The following is a 16,761-nucleotide window of genomic DNA, read 5'->3' as shown; positions in this document are numbered from 1 at the left end:
CCAGTCGCGCCCGTCGGTCTTAACCCTCTCAGCCTTGCCGGACGACGACGACGAGGACCGCGGCCGGCGGGTCCAGGGCGGTCCAGCTGTGGGGATTGCCGCGGGGTTTGCAGTGAGGAGGTGTCCGTGGAGGGAAACGCGGCTTTTCTCAAGAAGGAAAAGGCCCCGCTCTTCGTTTCTCAGCCTGACCTACGCTTTTACCTTACTAGGCTACTGTGCAGCACAAGAGGTTTGATCCGGAGATGTTTTTTTCTCGTGTTCCGCCAAGTGCCAAATCGCCTTTTGAGAGAGCAGATACATTTCAAGACTTCCTAAGCTTACTGAAGATACTGAACTTCTAATAAGTTTAAGCAGTAATCACCCTTACATCCATGTCAGACTTCAGCTTGCCATGGATTTCACCTCTCCCAAAGATCTCATCTGAAGGCTTGATCAGCCTTGGCACTGAACTTCTCTAATTTTGTTGGAGATGTGGCACTGATTCTTTTTGTCGCACAGAAAAACAGCTGAATCCTGGCTATAAAAGGGTCTTTCTACTCTCTGTCCAAGCAGAGGAGGAATTATCCTTTTATTCCAGTGCATTAATTGTATGTTTGGGGTGAAAAACGATTTTTTGTTTTTCTTCAGCTGACACCAAGTTAGAAATTAATAAAACCAGCATTACATTACAAGTATGCAATCTCTTTTCTGCATAAAGCAAAATGCAGAAAGGAAATGAAATATAATTCAGCTGTAGAAGTCTTAAATTACAGTTTAATGAGAGGGTCATGATAGGATGATAACCACACCTGGTACCTTGTCTCATTGTCATTAATTGCACAATACACAATTAAAAGATAATTTATCTAAAACAAAAAATTACCAATATTCCCCAAAACAAATTCTAGTACTTATAATGGGTACTTCAAGTGTCTATTCATTGAGCTACCATAGAAAATATTTCATATTGAGACTGTTTATGCAACTGTATTTCAGACTTCTACTCTTTGACTGGTCCCTTTTCTTTTTTTTAAGCTGCAGCTCCTCAATAAACTGTCAACTTTACTTTCAGAAAAGACAGAGTTGTGACAGTTGTATATTGTGATTCAAATACTGAACACCAGAACAGAACTGATGTTAATCATGATGAGTGCTTGGCTGGGTAAATTGCAACTAAGTTCATGGTGAAATGAACTCTAATTTCTACATCTGACCGCCTACTGACCATATAACATGCACTGTGAGAACTCCAGCACTTGAAGTCAAAAATTCAAACTTATTTTTTTGTAAAAATAAACTGAGGACAGGTCTCCTCCCACACACACACCTCTGCTCTTGAGATCTTTCTGAGCTGTTTTTGTTCCACTGACTGAAATTTTTTTTGTTATCTACTGCCACTTTCTGTCCTTGAAAGAAAAAAAGTATCATTTAAAAAATTTGACCATGGGAAGAAAATCCTGAAGTAGCACTGCAGAAGGAGCACAGCATTGTCAGATGTTTGGGTTTTTTGTTTGGTTTGGGGATTTTGTTGGTTTGGTTTGTTTTTTTGTTGTTGTTGGTTTTGGTTTTTGTTTGATTTTGTTTGGTTTTGGTTTTGTTTATTATTATTATTATTATTAGTAGTAGTAGTAGTAGTAGTTTGTGTTTTGGGGTTCTTTTTGTAGGCTTAATCACATTTAATCATGGGGTTGTAGGACCAGTTTGATTTGGGAGATGCATTCACCTGCTCTTTCTCTTACCCCCTTTTCCTTTTATTATGAAGATACATTGCTAATTAAAAGACTGCTTGCTTCTTTGCTAAAGTTCACATTTCTTTAAAAATGCATGAGAGTTAGGCATTATTATTATTTTCTAAGACATTTGTTTATATGCAAATTAATCTTTACAGATCAGGTCTTTTTATTTATGTTCTAGTGTAATTTGTAATTACTATTCTGGAAGAAAAAGGAATTGCTTAGATGTCTGAAAAATATTTTTTATTTAAATGCAATGTTTCTCCATTTTTGTGGACTGTTGAGCTACTTTGTTTTCAAAGCCAAATAATACAAGAGTGACATTTAAAACAACATAATTCTCACATCTTGCATCGATCCTTTCTCCAGGTTTTGAATGCTGTTTTGTACTGCTCTGCCCTTCGGACTTCCACCTGCTGTCAGAAGTAGGAAACGCAAGGAATTGTGAACGATAACCTTTTCTTAAAATAGCACAGAAGGGAAGTTCATCTCACCTGAACCTTTGATTTGCCGTGGTCTGCCTCTGTGAGACCACTTGTGAAAGAGGATGGAGTCAGAGTCTTTGGAGCCTGTAGAGGGAAAATGAAAAAAAAAAAAGAAAAGACTTTCCATTTAAGTTCAGGCTACACCACTTTCTCCTTCAACTGGTGAAAGCATACTTTCTCAGATATTACAAACTGAAGCAATGACCCAAGGAACTTGCAAACATCCAGCCTCTACAGGTGAGAGAGCTGGTTAGCAAGGTAGATACTGGTTATCCAGTCCTGTTCCATGAGAAAAGGATATAACGAGATTGTCTTCAAGGCCTCTGGGCCACAAGGAGAAGTTCCCAGCTACCTGCAGCTCCACAGAGCTGGATGCACAAGCTGCACAAGGTTTGAGCTTACAGGTTGTCTGTATTAAGCTTGTTGACAAATGTGACAAGTAAAGAAGAGAGTCTGAGCTGACAGGGAGCACAGCTGCAACCAGCACAGTGCTTTGCTGTTTCCTCTATGTGTAACTTCCTGAAAGCCTCTCTGCATGCAAAGGAACTGCCATTTGTTTTACCTCTGCTAATTCCTATAGCTGGGGAAAAAAAAAAATCTTGTATATGAGAGGATAACTGTGCTACATCATGTAAATTGTTTTAGTTTGTGTATGCTTCCCCCTTTACTAAGCATGCAAACAATGGAAGGCAAGATAAAAGTTTAAAATGTGTGGAGAAGACCATGTGGCTTGAGCCACACTCTGTCTATACAGAAGGCAGACATACGCACACATACTATTTTATAAACAAAATTATAGATTATTGACTGATGTCTTCCAGATTGTAAGTCCCAATAACAGTGATACTAAAGATCTTGAAAGTGTTTAAAGAATAGCTACTAAGCATGAGGCACCTTCCTCAGGAAGCTGAAGGTGATCAACTCTGTCAAAATGTCACAGATTCACTGAAAATGCTGCTTATCACAGAAAGCCTTGTCTTGCACCTGCCTTTAACTTGACTACAAAGACAGTTCTGTATGACACTAGCATGGACCAATATGAAAAGTTTCACTTCATGATTTACACCAGGGATGCCAGAGCCTGTTTCAGCTACAAATGTTTTCTAGGTCCGTTCTCATTGGAGGTGTTAACAATATCATGATTTATTCCCTTCCCTAATCTCCACTTGGACTGCAAAAAATGGAGATTTTTACACAGAACCTGTGGTCCTTTCTCAAGGAAGTGTATTAGCTCTGAGATGACACTACCAGAAAGCTTGCAAAAAATACTCATCCAGTGGAAGTCTCTGGGGAATTCCAGAGTAAAATAATTGAGATAAAAATTTCACACTGCAAAATATTGAATTTCTGAAAACAGGTTTTTTATTATTGAATTTACTGCATTATTTTAATGCACTAATACTTAGTTCTGATATTTAATCTGAAAGCAAGACTTTCAGGTAATTTGTACTAATATTGCAAAGATGATCCTACTTCCCTTGTGTATTTTGCTTCAATTAAGATTGAAGTTAATTACATATCCAGGTTTTGAGAAGCAAATGAGAATTTAACAAAATATATTAAGACTTTGCATCAATAAACTCATGTTTTCAATAATATAGGGCAGAATGCTGGGAAAGAGACACAGAGAAACGAAATGGAAGCATAAAATGTCCAAACTTGCCAACTCCTATATAATATACTCTCAAGGCAGTGTAATTCCATACACTTCTGGTGGCAGAGCTAATGTCTCTACACGCTATGTACAGGTTAAACTAGGAGAAGGTTATGAGCGCCTGTCCCACTCTTTAACGAACATACCCTTCACTACCTCCTTTGTGCACCTTTTCCATAGCTGGTGCTGTTCTGAGTAGTGAAGGACTTAATCCAATACACATTTGCAATAATCCATGTCTTATGAGTACAATTATTACTTCTGGCATGTGTGTGATGATGTATTTTTGAGTGAAAAAGTATTAAACACAAGGTTTCAATCTGCTTATAATTCTTAAGCTGCCAGTAGGAAATGCATACCTATATAACACAATTGACATTGAGAAGTCATATATATGTACAGTGAGCCCATAAGGCAAGAATTGACTAAATTCACTCAAAGGAGGTGTTATCTGGATGAGGGGTTGTTTGGACCTATGTTCAATTTAAACATTAGCACACCATGTACTTAATTACCCTCTAATTCAAAAATAGAAGTGACAAACCTAATCAATACAGACTTTGGTTGGGCAAAACTATATGGAATGCAGTCCCTGAAGAAGTCAGATTGGAAACTCACCTGGGAGAATCCAATTGTGTGTGAATACTAGCCAGTCAGAAAAACAGACCACAAAGGAGACATCAAGGGAAGGAACACACAGAATAAAGGAAACCTACTGGTGGATTAAAGAGTTAAACATGTAGCAATCATTGATACAAATAGCTGAAACAGTTGGTTTTATAATTCAGTTCCACAGTACATATCAATATGCTTTACAGGAGACAGTTATTATAATTAGAGTTACCAGTGAGAAAACAGGTAAAACTATTTTCCACAGTGTACACAGTGACTTACAAAAGAGAAAAAAGCTTCTTAGTCTCTATGCAATACATTAACCAGTGAGCTGTGAAAAGATACCAGTGCACAAAGAGTATTTCTGCCACTGAGCGAAAAAAAAATTAAAAAAAAATCAATTTTACCATATACAATCTGCCAATTAAAACAGTTATTTGATATTTGTAGTTGCTTCCTCAGCTGGGATGAGGAGAGGCAAACACATGGCTCAGTATCATATAGTCAGCAGTAGTAGAAGTACTTCATGACTGTTCTTGGATCTACTTTCCCCGTGTAACCTGCAAACACAAAAGAAATAGCTATATATATATGTACATATATATATATTTTTTTTTTTTTTTTTTCCCAAGTAGGAAAATTAATGAAAGAAGTAGGGTGTACGTTCTTTAAATTACAATTTTATCACTGTTATTCAAACTGTCTGGTGCCTAATGACATACTACAGACATCAAAGGCTAGCCGTAAGAGAATCTTGCATTCCCTGAATAAGAGAGATACTGGGACGTAACTTATCATTCTGACCACAAAGACATCCAGCAATCAAGTTAAGACTGAATAAAAGCTGTAATAGATGCCTTTTTTTTTTTTAAATAATGGGTAGTTACAAATAGCAGGTAACAATTATTATAGATAGCAATTGTTATATTAATATTTAGAACATACTCCTGAGTCCCAGCTTAAAGTGCATTCTTGACATAAACAACAGGACATACAGCATGGCAAAAACTGCCATTACAAAGACTCACAGCTGGATTTGGGAGACTGCCAGGACTATTTTTTCTTTTAATTGGGACATACTAAAACATTAATAGATTCTAACTAAGCAACAAATCTCTTACAAGGAGTGAAAGAACTAAGATGTTATTCTTCGCGTTGTTCCCCAAGTTTGAAATTCAAGTGGTATTGAACATCGGGAAAATAATGAGGGTACATTAATTTCTCCTTGCAGTTTGAAAAGCCTGATTCAACCACCCTCTGAATCTAACTTTATCCTGGGTAGTGTGTATCAAATTGCCAAATGGCTTTAAATAGTCTAAATATCAGTGCTGCAGCATTTCTGATTTCCAAACAGGTACAACAGGGGAGCAATTCAGGCTCATCTAATACAGCAACAACAGGGCAACAAGGAACAACATTTGTGTCTGCAGCAGTGGAAAAACACTGTAATAAAATTCTGCTCAAGTTGATTTCTGTTCAGACACTCTCTCCTCTTCACTCTTTAGCATTTTGGCAGTTTAGTGTAATCAAGTATACATTTCTTTTGTGATAAGACCTCTGACTAGGTCCATCTCATTCAGAGTCAGAATCATCCAACATTAGACCATGCCTTTCTGTGTGCTAGGTGTGAGGTTGCATGAGACTTGCTGTGGAATTCGAGCTTAGTCCTTGTCGAGGGTTAAGATTGCTGGGTGACAATCAAACCCTGGCAGATGTATTGTTAACCTCCTCTCCCCTCCCCACTTTCCCCTTTTGCCCCTCCCTCTCCCCCCTTCCCACTCAGGACAGGCGATCAGGAGGGAAAGAAGGACAGAGAGAAGAGAGTTGGAAAAGTTAAAGATGTTTTACTAATGCTACTAATAAGAATAGAGAAAATAATACAAAATACACAAAACCGATCTTGAAAGTCTCAGTAACTGCAGAGCCAGCACCCAAAGTCCTGGATCAGACTCTGTAGACAACCGGAGCTGTCATTTATATTGTACATGCTTTATCTAACCACTAGAAAATCACGAAGACCTTCCCTTACACAGACCTACCCAGAATTCATTACATCCCCTAGCCTTTAGTCTCATGCTTTCTGATTTTAAAATCATTAGAAATGGAGAAATAATCAGGAGCTAAGTCAAAACATGGCATGTTTTTTGCACTGAGAAACAAATATCACCAGAAAATTGGCATAGGTTGAAAGCTCCACTACAAAAAGAAAGAGCCTAGAAAAAGAAGACCTGTTCCTTTGGTACAACATGGGTTAAGAAATCAGCAACAGTGCTTTAGAGCTCTAAAGTGACATCTGACTTGGGAGAGTGAAAGCTGTCAATCACCTGCTGGTCTCTGTGTCATGAACTTTGATTTTCATACAATCGCATCATTTTCAATTACATACAAAATTATCCTAGCCAAGGGGGAAAAAAAATCATACACAGGGTTGCTGAGTAGAATAAATCCTTATGCTGTTGTAGTGGGTTAACCTCACCTGGCTGTCAGATGCCTACCCAGCTGCTCTCCCAGTTCCCCTCCTCAACAGAAAAGGGTAAAGAAGTACTATGAGAAAGTGCATCAGCTGATATAAAGGTAGGGAGGAAGAATTATTTCTTGCCAATTAAAAACAGAGGAGGATGGTGACAAACAAAGACAAATCCAAAAACCTCTTCTTCTTGCCCCACTCTTTTTCCCAGGCTTAACTTCACTCCTGAATTGCCTACATCCTCCACCCCCTCCCCTGAGCGGTGCAGGGAGCAGGGGAATGCAGGCTGTAGTCAGTTCATAATTTAGAGAAGTTTCTTCTCCCTAGGTTTCCCATAGCAGAGACTCAGGCATGGATTCCAGAAATTCTTTTAAAATAAGTAATTTATTCACAAGCTACAGTGTAGAGCTTCTTGAGCTGGGTGCCTCCCAAAGAGGGACACTCAGCAGGAAAAAACTTAAAACAATCATACCCCCACAATCAACCCTCCCCCGCCCCCCCCCAGTCTGTGCATCACTCTGGGCTAATTGCAAAATTAGAGTCTGGGGTGTCTCTGTTCTTCATTGGATCTCCTCATTTTTGTCAGGTGGGCTGTCAATTAAAGCTCTGACCTTCAGCTGCTATTTTGCACCTGTGGCTGAGGAAGGTAAGCTCTTGACAATAGCCAGAAGATTCTTCCATTTTGTCTTCTGTTAGGTGCAGTTCTGCTCCTTTACTTATCTCCAGGGACACAGCTCCCCTTATCTTGTAGCTTGAAGATTCTCAGGCCTTTTTTCACTTTACAAAGTTCAATGTTCCAAAGGTTCATGGCTTGCCAAAATTAGGCTAGGCAAACTTACTCATGCTAAGCACGTTGTATGTTAGCTGTTTCTAAACAAGTTCTACAAAAAACTGTACACAAATAAATCAATAAGCTAAGGCCGTCTATTCTCTAACAATAACATCTCTGCTGCTCCTTGCCCTGCATACTTTTCTCCTGCTCCAGCATGGGCTGCAGTTCTTCATGAACTGCTCCAGTGTGGGTCCGTTCCATGGGGTGCAGTCATTCAGGTACAGACTGCTCCAGTGTGGGTCCCCCATGGGGTCACCAGCCCTGATAGAAAACCTACTCCTGCATGGGTTCCTCTCCACAGGCTGCAGTTCTTGCCACAACCTGGCTCCGGTGTAGTCTCTCCATGGGCTGCAGGGGGACAACGTGCTCCACCATGGTCTTCTCCAAGAGCTGCAGGGGACACTCTGCTCCCTCACCTCAAGCATCTCCTTCCCCTCCTCTCCAGTGAAGTTTGTGTCTGAAGGGCTGTTTTGCTCATGCTTTTCTCACTGCTCTCTCACAGCTGCTGTGCAGCATTTTGTACCCTTTCTCTAACATGCTTTCCAGATGTGCTACCAGCTTGGCTGATGGGCTCAGCCATGTCCTGCAGGGGGCTCATTGGGCCTTGGTGTGTTCAACACAGGGGCAGCCACTGGCCTCTTCTGAGGAGGCTGCTCTACAGCCTCCTTGTTGCCAGCACCTTGCCATATACATCCAATACAGCTATTTTAAACTCTTGCATCCCAAGAATAACTTCATCCCAAAACTTGTTCTCTGGCTGAAAGAATTCAGAGGAGTTATTTGAGCTCAATTACATTTCTCTTCATATTCAAGAAATCAGAAGCCTGTTAACTCTGAAAACCAGCTTGCTTCAGGAATGGTTCTGGAGCTAAACCACAAAACAAGTCACTGCAAATGCAACGCAGTCAAGAGACAGAAAGTTAGACCCAGGTTACAGGGACCTGGAAGATCTACAGGTCATTTGCCACTAGAAGGGCAGATCTTTTGTCTGCATAGACAAGGCATTAAGTTTTAAAGAAGCCCCAAAGCTTAAGTCTTCAATGATCATGGTGAAACCACATCACATTATGCATCTCCAATTGGCTGTGGTACAAGTCCTTCTTGTGAGGTGGACTTGGACCTTGGAAAAAACTAACAGACCTAAAATGGGATGAGGCTCCCCCAGTATCAAAGCAGCGAGACAGAACCTTCCTTACTGGTAGTTAATCACTTTGCAAAGAGAACACTACAGCTTGGCACAGGACCAACCTTAATCTGGCCCAGTGATTAAAGGATTACTGCTTCAGAACAAAGCATTTATGTTCTTATAGTTATGGTAGAGAGCCTAGCAAAAAGCAGGTTTGGTTGCTGCTGTACCTTGCTGGTGCCTGCTGTCTCACTGTCGTCCCAAGTGGCAGTTCAGGATTTGGTTGGTTGGCCAGGTGACCTCCTCTTCACTCCACTGCACCCTTTTCTCCGGTGGTTATTCTGCACCTTTACCCTGCCAAGTAGCCATTCATACTAATCCTGGTAAGGAAAACAGAGCAAAACAACACAAACCAAACCAAATCTAACCTTGAAATTGCATTAGTTATTTCAAAGATGTTTGCCAGTGACATAAACAGATAGCTCACAGAAAAGCAGAGATATCTATGGAATTCAAATTGCTGCCTTCAGCAGCACAGTGCCTACTTTGTTCTTTATTGACTCACGTGGGCAAAGTCATCAGCATCACTTATCTTTGCAATTTAGAACCTATGTTGAGTGCAAAAAAGGGTTTTTACTCCAAAGAGGAACCCCTCAGCACAAAGTAAAATATGGTTTTCAGGGATACGACTGCATGCATCACAGGTTTTTCTGTAGTGAGATTTTTAGCACTCTTCAAGCGTTTTCCTTCTTTCCACATGACTGTAGTCTCAGGCAATTCAGATCTTTCTTTTCACACTTTCAGATGATCTGTAGGAGTGTGACTGGTTAGTAACAATTAGGAACAATTTTAGATAGTTGTAATTTTGTAATCTGCAAGAGCATTATTTGTTGAACTAAGAATTCAGAATTCAGAGCACATATGAATGTTAATTTGGGCCATTTGCCTGCGTAACTTGATTATTTTTTAAATATGAGAATTTCCATGTCTTAAACTAATTTTGTGGAAGCCAAAATGCTATGAATATTCTCCTGTGTGCTCATCCCAAACAATAATTAATCTGAATTTTCTTTTCTCCTTAGTAAAACCTAATACATTGTGTTTACTATATATTATGAATATCCTTTTGGTTAGTCTTGCTTTCATTAATTTGGAATGAACTCTTTTTCTCAGTTCATGATCAGAAGATACCGAGTCAATTTTCTTTCTTCCCTGCCACCATAAAACCTGAATCAAAGTAGTTAAGCTTTTCCACCTCAAGATTTTTGTTTTCAGAAAACTGTGCATGATTCCACTTTTTCATTTTAATCTTTCTCTGCCAGCTTCTCAGTAGACAATACACTGAGACTCACTAACAATAGAAGGTAATTTTGTGTCAGGCGGAATGAATATCCTTTTAAGGCAGAGAACTAAGAATAAATTAACAAAGCCCAAGATTAATGAGGATTCCCAGGAAGACAGTTTCAACTTTAGATAATGAAATGTGCAATTATATAGCAAAGATCTTTGACACTTTTGAGCACAACTTTTGAATCAGTATACATTTCTTCTCTAATGCTTCTGTTACTACCGTTCATTTTGTTCTTACAGCCTAAAAGGTTACTTTGTTTTTTAATCCATTAAACTGATGAGAGTTTAAGTTAGACACCTACTTCTGTAAGTTAAAAATGGCTAGGGGTTAGTAGACAGTGTTGTAACTTCAAATTAATTAGAATTTTATGGGAAGTGCAACAACCACTGTTCCCAGTGCATGACTCCAGTGGTACAAGTCTTTGTGAAGAAGTCTTCCCACAGCCCAGTTCAAAGGTGAGTATATACCATCTGTAGCCAAGTTAGTGCAGCCGGACTAAAAATCATCAGACCAAAATCCAGTTGAGTGAAATGTGAAATGATCTTTCCTTTCTCATATTTAAAATACTGGCTGCCCTGTCACTGAGCAATCTTCCATACAAACGTAAGAAAAACCCAACAACCCAGCCCTCCGCCCTCTCAAAATAGTGGCTGTTTACATGAAATCACTTCAATTTAACTTGAATGTGCATTTAAAGTGGTATAAAGCTCTGTTGGTTATTTTAAGATATTAACAAAATTACACCACTCAAATGTCAGGTCTGCATGGAACATTCTTAAGCATTAACAAAAGAAGTTTGTGCAAATTGAAGTAAATGTGCAGATGTCCAGGTTCATTACCAAAAGTTAGCTTTGAACAGGCCAGTCTAGTGCAGAGACCTGAGGAACACCACGGCACCAAAATGCATCAAAATTTTCAAGAATGACTTGTAAAAGTCAGATTCCATTAAACACAAGTAAATTCAAGGATAAATTGCAAAGAGGTGGGGTGGGTGGAACCAGTGCCAAAGCATGGAGGTTTTTTAACTGTCAGGCAACATCATTTACACAAATTGTGCACAAGTTATGCAAATAAACGATTTCAGAAAAATCATGTGCAGAAATCTGTAATTAACATCTAAGCAGAACAGGTTAGTGTTAAGTAGACACCACCCTATTTACACTGCTGAGACCCCCCACTGCTTTCCATTGTGCATACACAGATTTATTGTGCATATGCAGCTTGGCACTCTGAATTCTGAAAAGGAATGAAGCAATTCACAGGGCAGTAATCTATTAAAAGAGGAAGAGCGAAGCCTGGGAAAAAAAAAAAAAAAAGAAAAAAAAAAAGAAAAGCTTAGTAGCCTCATAACTTTGCCAGGCTGTCAATGCGGAAATGAATTAAAGCAGTAAGGTATTAATACTGGTAAAGAGTTAAGTGGTGTACCACACCAAGAACATACTTGTTTCTTTGTCCTTAATGATGTCAAATTGCAGCAGCTCAACCTCCTCTGCAATACCTTTACTGAAGCTTACCCTTCCTGAAAAACAGAAATCATCAGCAGCTCAACTGCTTACATCATGAATATTTTGAAATAAAAAACTCACAGAGAGAACGAGCCTATTAAGGAACCTGACAGATGTGAAATCAGAGTACAGTAGTATTAAAGCTGTAGCTCTGGGTAGGCTTCCTACCCCCACCCTCCTAGATTTGTAGGACATTATTGTCTTCAAAGCATGGACATTTGAGCTGCTTGTAAATGAGCTCCTAAGTAAGCAGCTTCCAGGGGCAGTTCCATTACTGCAGTAATAAAGAAAAATATCTTTGCTTTTATAAGGCTCCTTCCTCTATGAAAAGAGATACTACAAAACTGAGGTTGGTTTATCAGCTGTAATACAGAATAGGTTTGGGCATTAGTCATAAAATGTCAGTGTTATCTATTTTTGACTATAATTCAATGAAGCCAGCTCATACAGATTAATGTCCGCTCTTCAGATGTGATGCTCTTGCTAAAGCACAGTCTTAGACTTTTCCCTAATCAGCAGATGTACATGAGATAAATCTTCACTGGGACCAGTCTCTCAGGCAACCAGATACAATCAGCAGGGCACTGAACTAAGGGAACTGAAGAGGCTTGGGTATTCATCCCAACTGCATGCTGGCATGCTCCAAGATCTTCAGTATACATCTAACGAGCTTGGTGCCAAAAAACGTGTTTTGGGGTATCCATATAATTCTTTCCCTTTTATTATGAGAAAAGAGGTAGGAATAAAAATCTGGTCGATATTGAAAGTCTGCCACAGTTATTGAACAACATAAAATAATTAAACCTTCATGCATTAATTGGAACAACTTAGATAACTTAAAAAGCTCTGCAGCCTGGTGGTGTTGTCTTCTCTGCTCATCATCTCGCATGTGGATCAGCTTTGCTTTTTATCATCAGTAAAATGTGCTTGATTGAATTTTGAGTTCTATTAATTCAAAGCAGACAAATGTTATCACGTAAACACTGCCAAATGCTTCTACTATTACCCACTGCTGAAACCGAAGAAACTGCTTCTTCACAATCTGAAATCACATCTCCAGATATTGCTCATGAGAACAAAGTTTACAGTCATAAGTTGCACATAAAGGGTTTATTTTAAATGTTTTAAGGATAGAGTTACATCATAATTATAAAAATTACTTACAGAATTAAGTAACAGATTTAAAGTGTGTATACTTCTAAATGCAGAGAACAGGGAACTGTCTACATTGTTCAAAATAAAATAAAAATAACGAAACCAAGCTCTAAAGATGAAGTCATTACCTAATTTTAAAATGTGAACACGAAGACCTTTGAACTATACACATACCAAGAACCATCCAAATTGCACTAATGATGTAAAATACAAAAGCACAGCATTTTCAAGGAACCAGAAACTGTTTTTACCATAATTCTTTTCCCTGAAGCAACGTCAATTCTATCTGAAGATAAAGCCTCCGTTTTTAAATAATTCATTTAAAGGCTTCTACCTGTTGCAGTAAAAAAAGAAAAAAAAAAAAGCTTTCCCCATAGTCTTTGCCAACATGGTTTAGGGTTTGGCACTCAAAAAGAAGGAAGAAAAAGGTAGTGTTTTGCTAATCAACTGTGGTTTTTATTTTTTTTTTATTTAACAGAACACATGGTCCCTTCAAATGCTGTATGACACATACAACTGGAAAATTACCTTCCGTTGGCACTAAGCTCGTCTCACCGGTGCATTTAATCCTACTAACAACCATTAAAACAGCACAATAAGCAAATCCACAAAAAACTGAACACAAAATAAAACCAGAACAAAACAAAAACCTAAACATTTTAACATGCAACTTTAGTTTGTTACATTGAACGTTCTAACTCTCTAAGCATGCAAAAAAGGATGGTCTGCATTTAAGGGTTTTTTTTTTCCTTTTCAAGTTTTACATGGCAGCCTGACGTCACACACACGCACACACACAATATACAACAACACTACAGCAGGTAAATGTGAAAGGCGAGTAACTTTTATACAAAGATCCATGGCTTGTGCCATCACAAGTCCTATGTGATTTTGGAAAGTAATGTTGAACCCCTATAACAAGGAACCAACATTTAGTTACCAGGGTAACGCAAGCACTGCATGCAGATCTGAAACATGAGCCTAAAACAAAGCCCAAAGCAGATGGGCAGGGAGTGGAATTAGTCTCAAGCCTCAAAAAGGTGGTTTAAGCTATTAAAAAAAAAATAAAAGGAAAGAGGAAGAAAATATGAAAGAAATATCCACACAACAGACAATGGGGACATCTAAAAACAACCATAAAATTTACAGTTTATAGATTATACTCTAATTGGCAGAATATGTGGTGTATTCAAGAGGCTTGCAGAAAACCCACAAATGCAAGCCTAATGCTAAAAATGTTCCAGTAGACCTAAACCTCAGATATTTCAAAACAAATGCTGTATTCCTCAGATATATAGCCCAAAGTTCAGTGTACTAGGTTATCCACGTATCTTGTGTATAATCAATACACTCACTCATTCTTGTGCCACAAATATCAACTTGGGCTCACGGAGCCAGGCTCAGCTTTGAGATTTACATGCAGGACTCTTAAGAGTCAATAGAAAACACATAACAGATCTGCAGGATGAAAACACTGTGTTGCAAATCTGCTCACTTTGTTCAAAACACAAGGAACATTTACGACTGGGGTACTTAGTGCTTAAGGACTGCATTGAGAAGCTATTCACTGAAAGACAATAGCCTGCCTTTGGTTGCCCAAGATGAAATACCGGACATAATGCGATATAGTAGCAAAGGACAAAGAATTAAGGTATCATATTTATATGGAGAGTATTTATTACCATTCAACAGCATAACGAGGCACAAGCCTTAAGGCTAAAATATGAAATCAGGCAAAAAAAATGGACAAAAAGGGGCTTAAACCACTGAGTCTTCAATATCAAGAATACCCACAATAGAGGTCATCCTGATCTCTGATTAACAGCACCTCTCCTGCATCCTTCCACTAATGGCATACGGCTGGATATCAGAGTATTTGTTCCTTCCATCAACAGTGTTGACTGTCTTCACATCCTGTGTTTCTGTGAGGCAGTTCTTTGACACTTGCAGAGCTCTGCCTTCATGTAACATAACAATTTTGTTGCTGTGCTGATTGTTGTTGCAATTCTGATACTTCTTAAAGCTGCCACACTTAAAAAATCCTAATCTTCATTTACAGCTATCTTGCAAGATTAAAACTGTGAAATAATTTTGCTGTTGTGGGCTGATATTTACATCCACAATCTAATGCAGATGACTGAACCACTGAGACTGCCTATAGCTTCCATTAGATAGTACATCACTGGCATGCAGAACTCTAGTGTTCATATAATGAAATTCACGTTAACAGCATACCTCAAAGCAAGTACAATGTACACCACAAAAGGCAACAACAGGTTTAAGCTGTAGATTTGTCCAGACACTCCTTATGTGGAAAAGCCAGAAAAAAGAGGAAGTGGGAAGAATGCCTTCTTGAACCAAAATGGTTAAAAACAAACATACAAAGAAATAAATGCAATAGACTGAGCAGAAGGCAACAAATGCTCCTCCTTCTCTAAAGTAACTCTTCCATGTAAAAGGATCCCCAACTCCCACCCCCCTGGTATGATATTGTATTTATCATGTAAAATATTAACTACTGTTAGGCTTCTAAGTCCATACACGAACATTCAGGTCACTAGGTTTTGATATTAAACGAGAGACTACTGATTGCCAATGCGTAGTCTGAAGTCTTCTGAAGTAGCATATACACTGTTAGAAGTTGTGGCACCAAGCACTTGGGTTTTGCTAAGAAGTGTGAATAACAAAAAACAAAGAAAGAAGTACATTTAGGATTGAAGGCAGCCTTGTTGCATGTATTTTACTGGTTCCTACAACTTGTGAATATGGGCCATTAACTTGCATTTTCTAATTAAATGGTTATACAGATTAAATATACTTTTATAGCTTAAAACCTTTTCACTGAAAGGTGTGTAAATCAAACACTTGATATCCTACTGCCCTGTGACTACTAAAAATGCACAAGCGTTTCCAGGTACTGCAAGTTCTTAAAAAGCTAAATTTGAAATGAAGTGTAGAAACACAGCAGATTGATGTTACTTGGGTTAGGCACTCCTCATTTGCTGCACAAACTGTTTAAACCTTTCAGAAATGTCACTTCTGTCCCAACCCTGAAAACAAGGACTGCCAGTAGCCAAGAAATTAAATTTAATGTTACAAAAGAAGGCATATCAAAATATCAAACTACACTTGCATGTGGCAGTTGAACAGGTGAGTGCAAGGTTGAAGAAAAAGTTAAAATCTATGAAAAAATTTAGATTAATGATTACAATACTAGATCAACTTTACACAGCTTGAATTTGCAGCTGTTCTTTGCTTTTAACTCCCTCCTGCCCAAATATATTGACTTCCTTCAAGAAAAGGAGTTCTCTTACACAAAATGTGTCACATTTGTTTATATTATTTGGAACAAAACAGTTTTGCTGGCAGAGATTGTGGGTTCGCAGGGACATTTAAGCTTTCATTTAACTGGAAAGCAGTCAAGTCTTTGTGTCTACAAATTTTACATTTCATAGTTCCACAAATTTGGCAAAAGTTCACAATGATGTCTAGGATGTCTTCACCAAATCGTAGACATAAATATGGAAATCATCATCAAACTTGATGAAATAGACAGATGGTTTGGCTTCAACTTGATGAATGACCATGCCAGTCCTTTTTGAGCCATCTTCTTTGGCATATTCCACTTGTTTGCCTACCAGGCTGTCCACAACTTCACCTGGTTCCCGTTCTGCAGGAGGTGAATCATCTGTAACACAGAAACAATGTACTTTGGTAGACATTAACAGAATTTTTCAATATGGAAGACAACTGCAGAGTCTTCTTTAAAACTCAAACGAAAAAATACAAAGTATGTAGAAAACTAGTTTTGTTCAAACAAACACCCAACACTTCCAGAAAACGTTAAGTTATACTGTATTCA

At 38.5% G+C, this 16,761-nt stretch overlaps 1 protein-coding gene across 4 annotated transcripts in view; it reads right to left on the bottom strand.

Moving 5' to 3' along the window:
- Window positions 1-12,835: 12,835 nt before the first annotated feature.
- SPIN1 (spindlin 1) overlaps window positions 12,836-16,761 on the bottom strand; it is a 61,709-nt gene continuing 57,783 nt past the window's right edge. For all 4 annotated transcript variants that reach the window (XM_065860286.2, XM_065860285.2, XM_065860283.2 and 1 more), the window contains exon 6: window positions 12,836-16,587. In XM_065860286.2, coding sequence (XP_065716358.1) covers window positions 16,388-16,587 — 200 coding nt within the window. In that variant the 3' untranslated portion in view covers window positions 12,836-16,387. The remainder of the gene's footprint in view (window positions 16,588-16,761) is intronic.

The sequence above is a fragment of the Patagioenas fasciata genome, chromosome Z (genome assembly GCF_037038585.1).
Source record: "Patagioenas fasciata isolate bPatFas1 chromosome Z, bPatFas1.hap1, whole genome shotgun sequence".
Taxonomy (NCBI): Eukaryota; Metazoa; Chordata; class Aves; order Columbiformes; family Columbidae; genus Patagioenas; species Patagioenas fasciata.
This window is presented reverse-complemented; position numbering and strand designations above follow the sequence as displayed.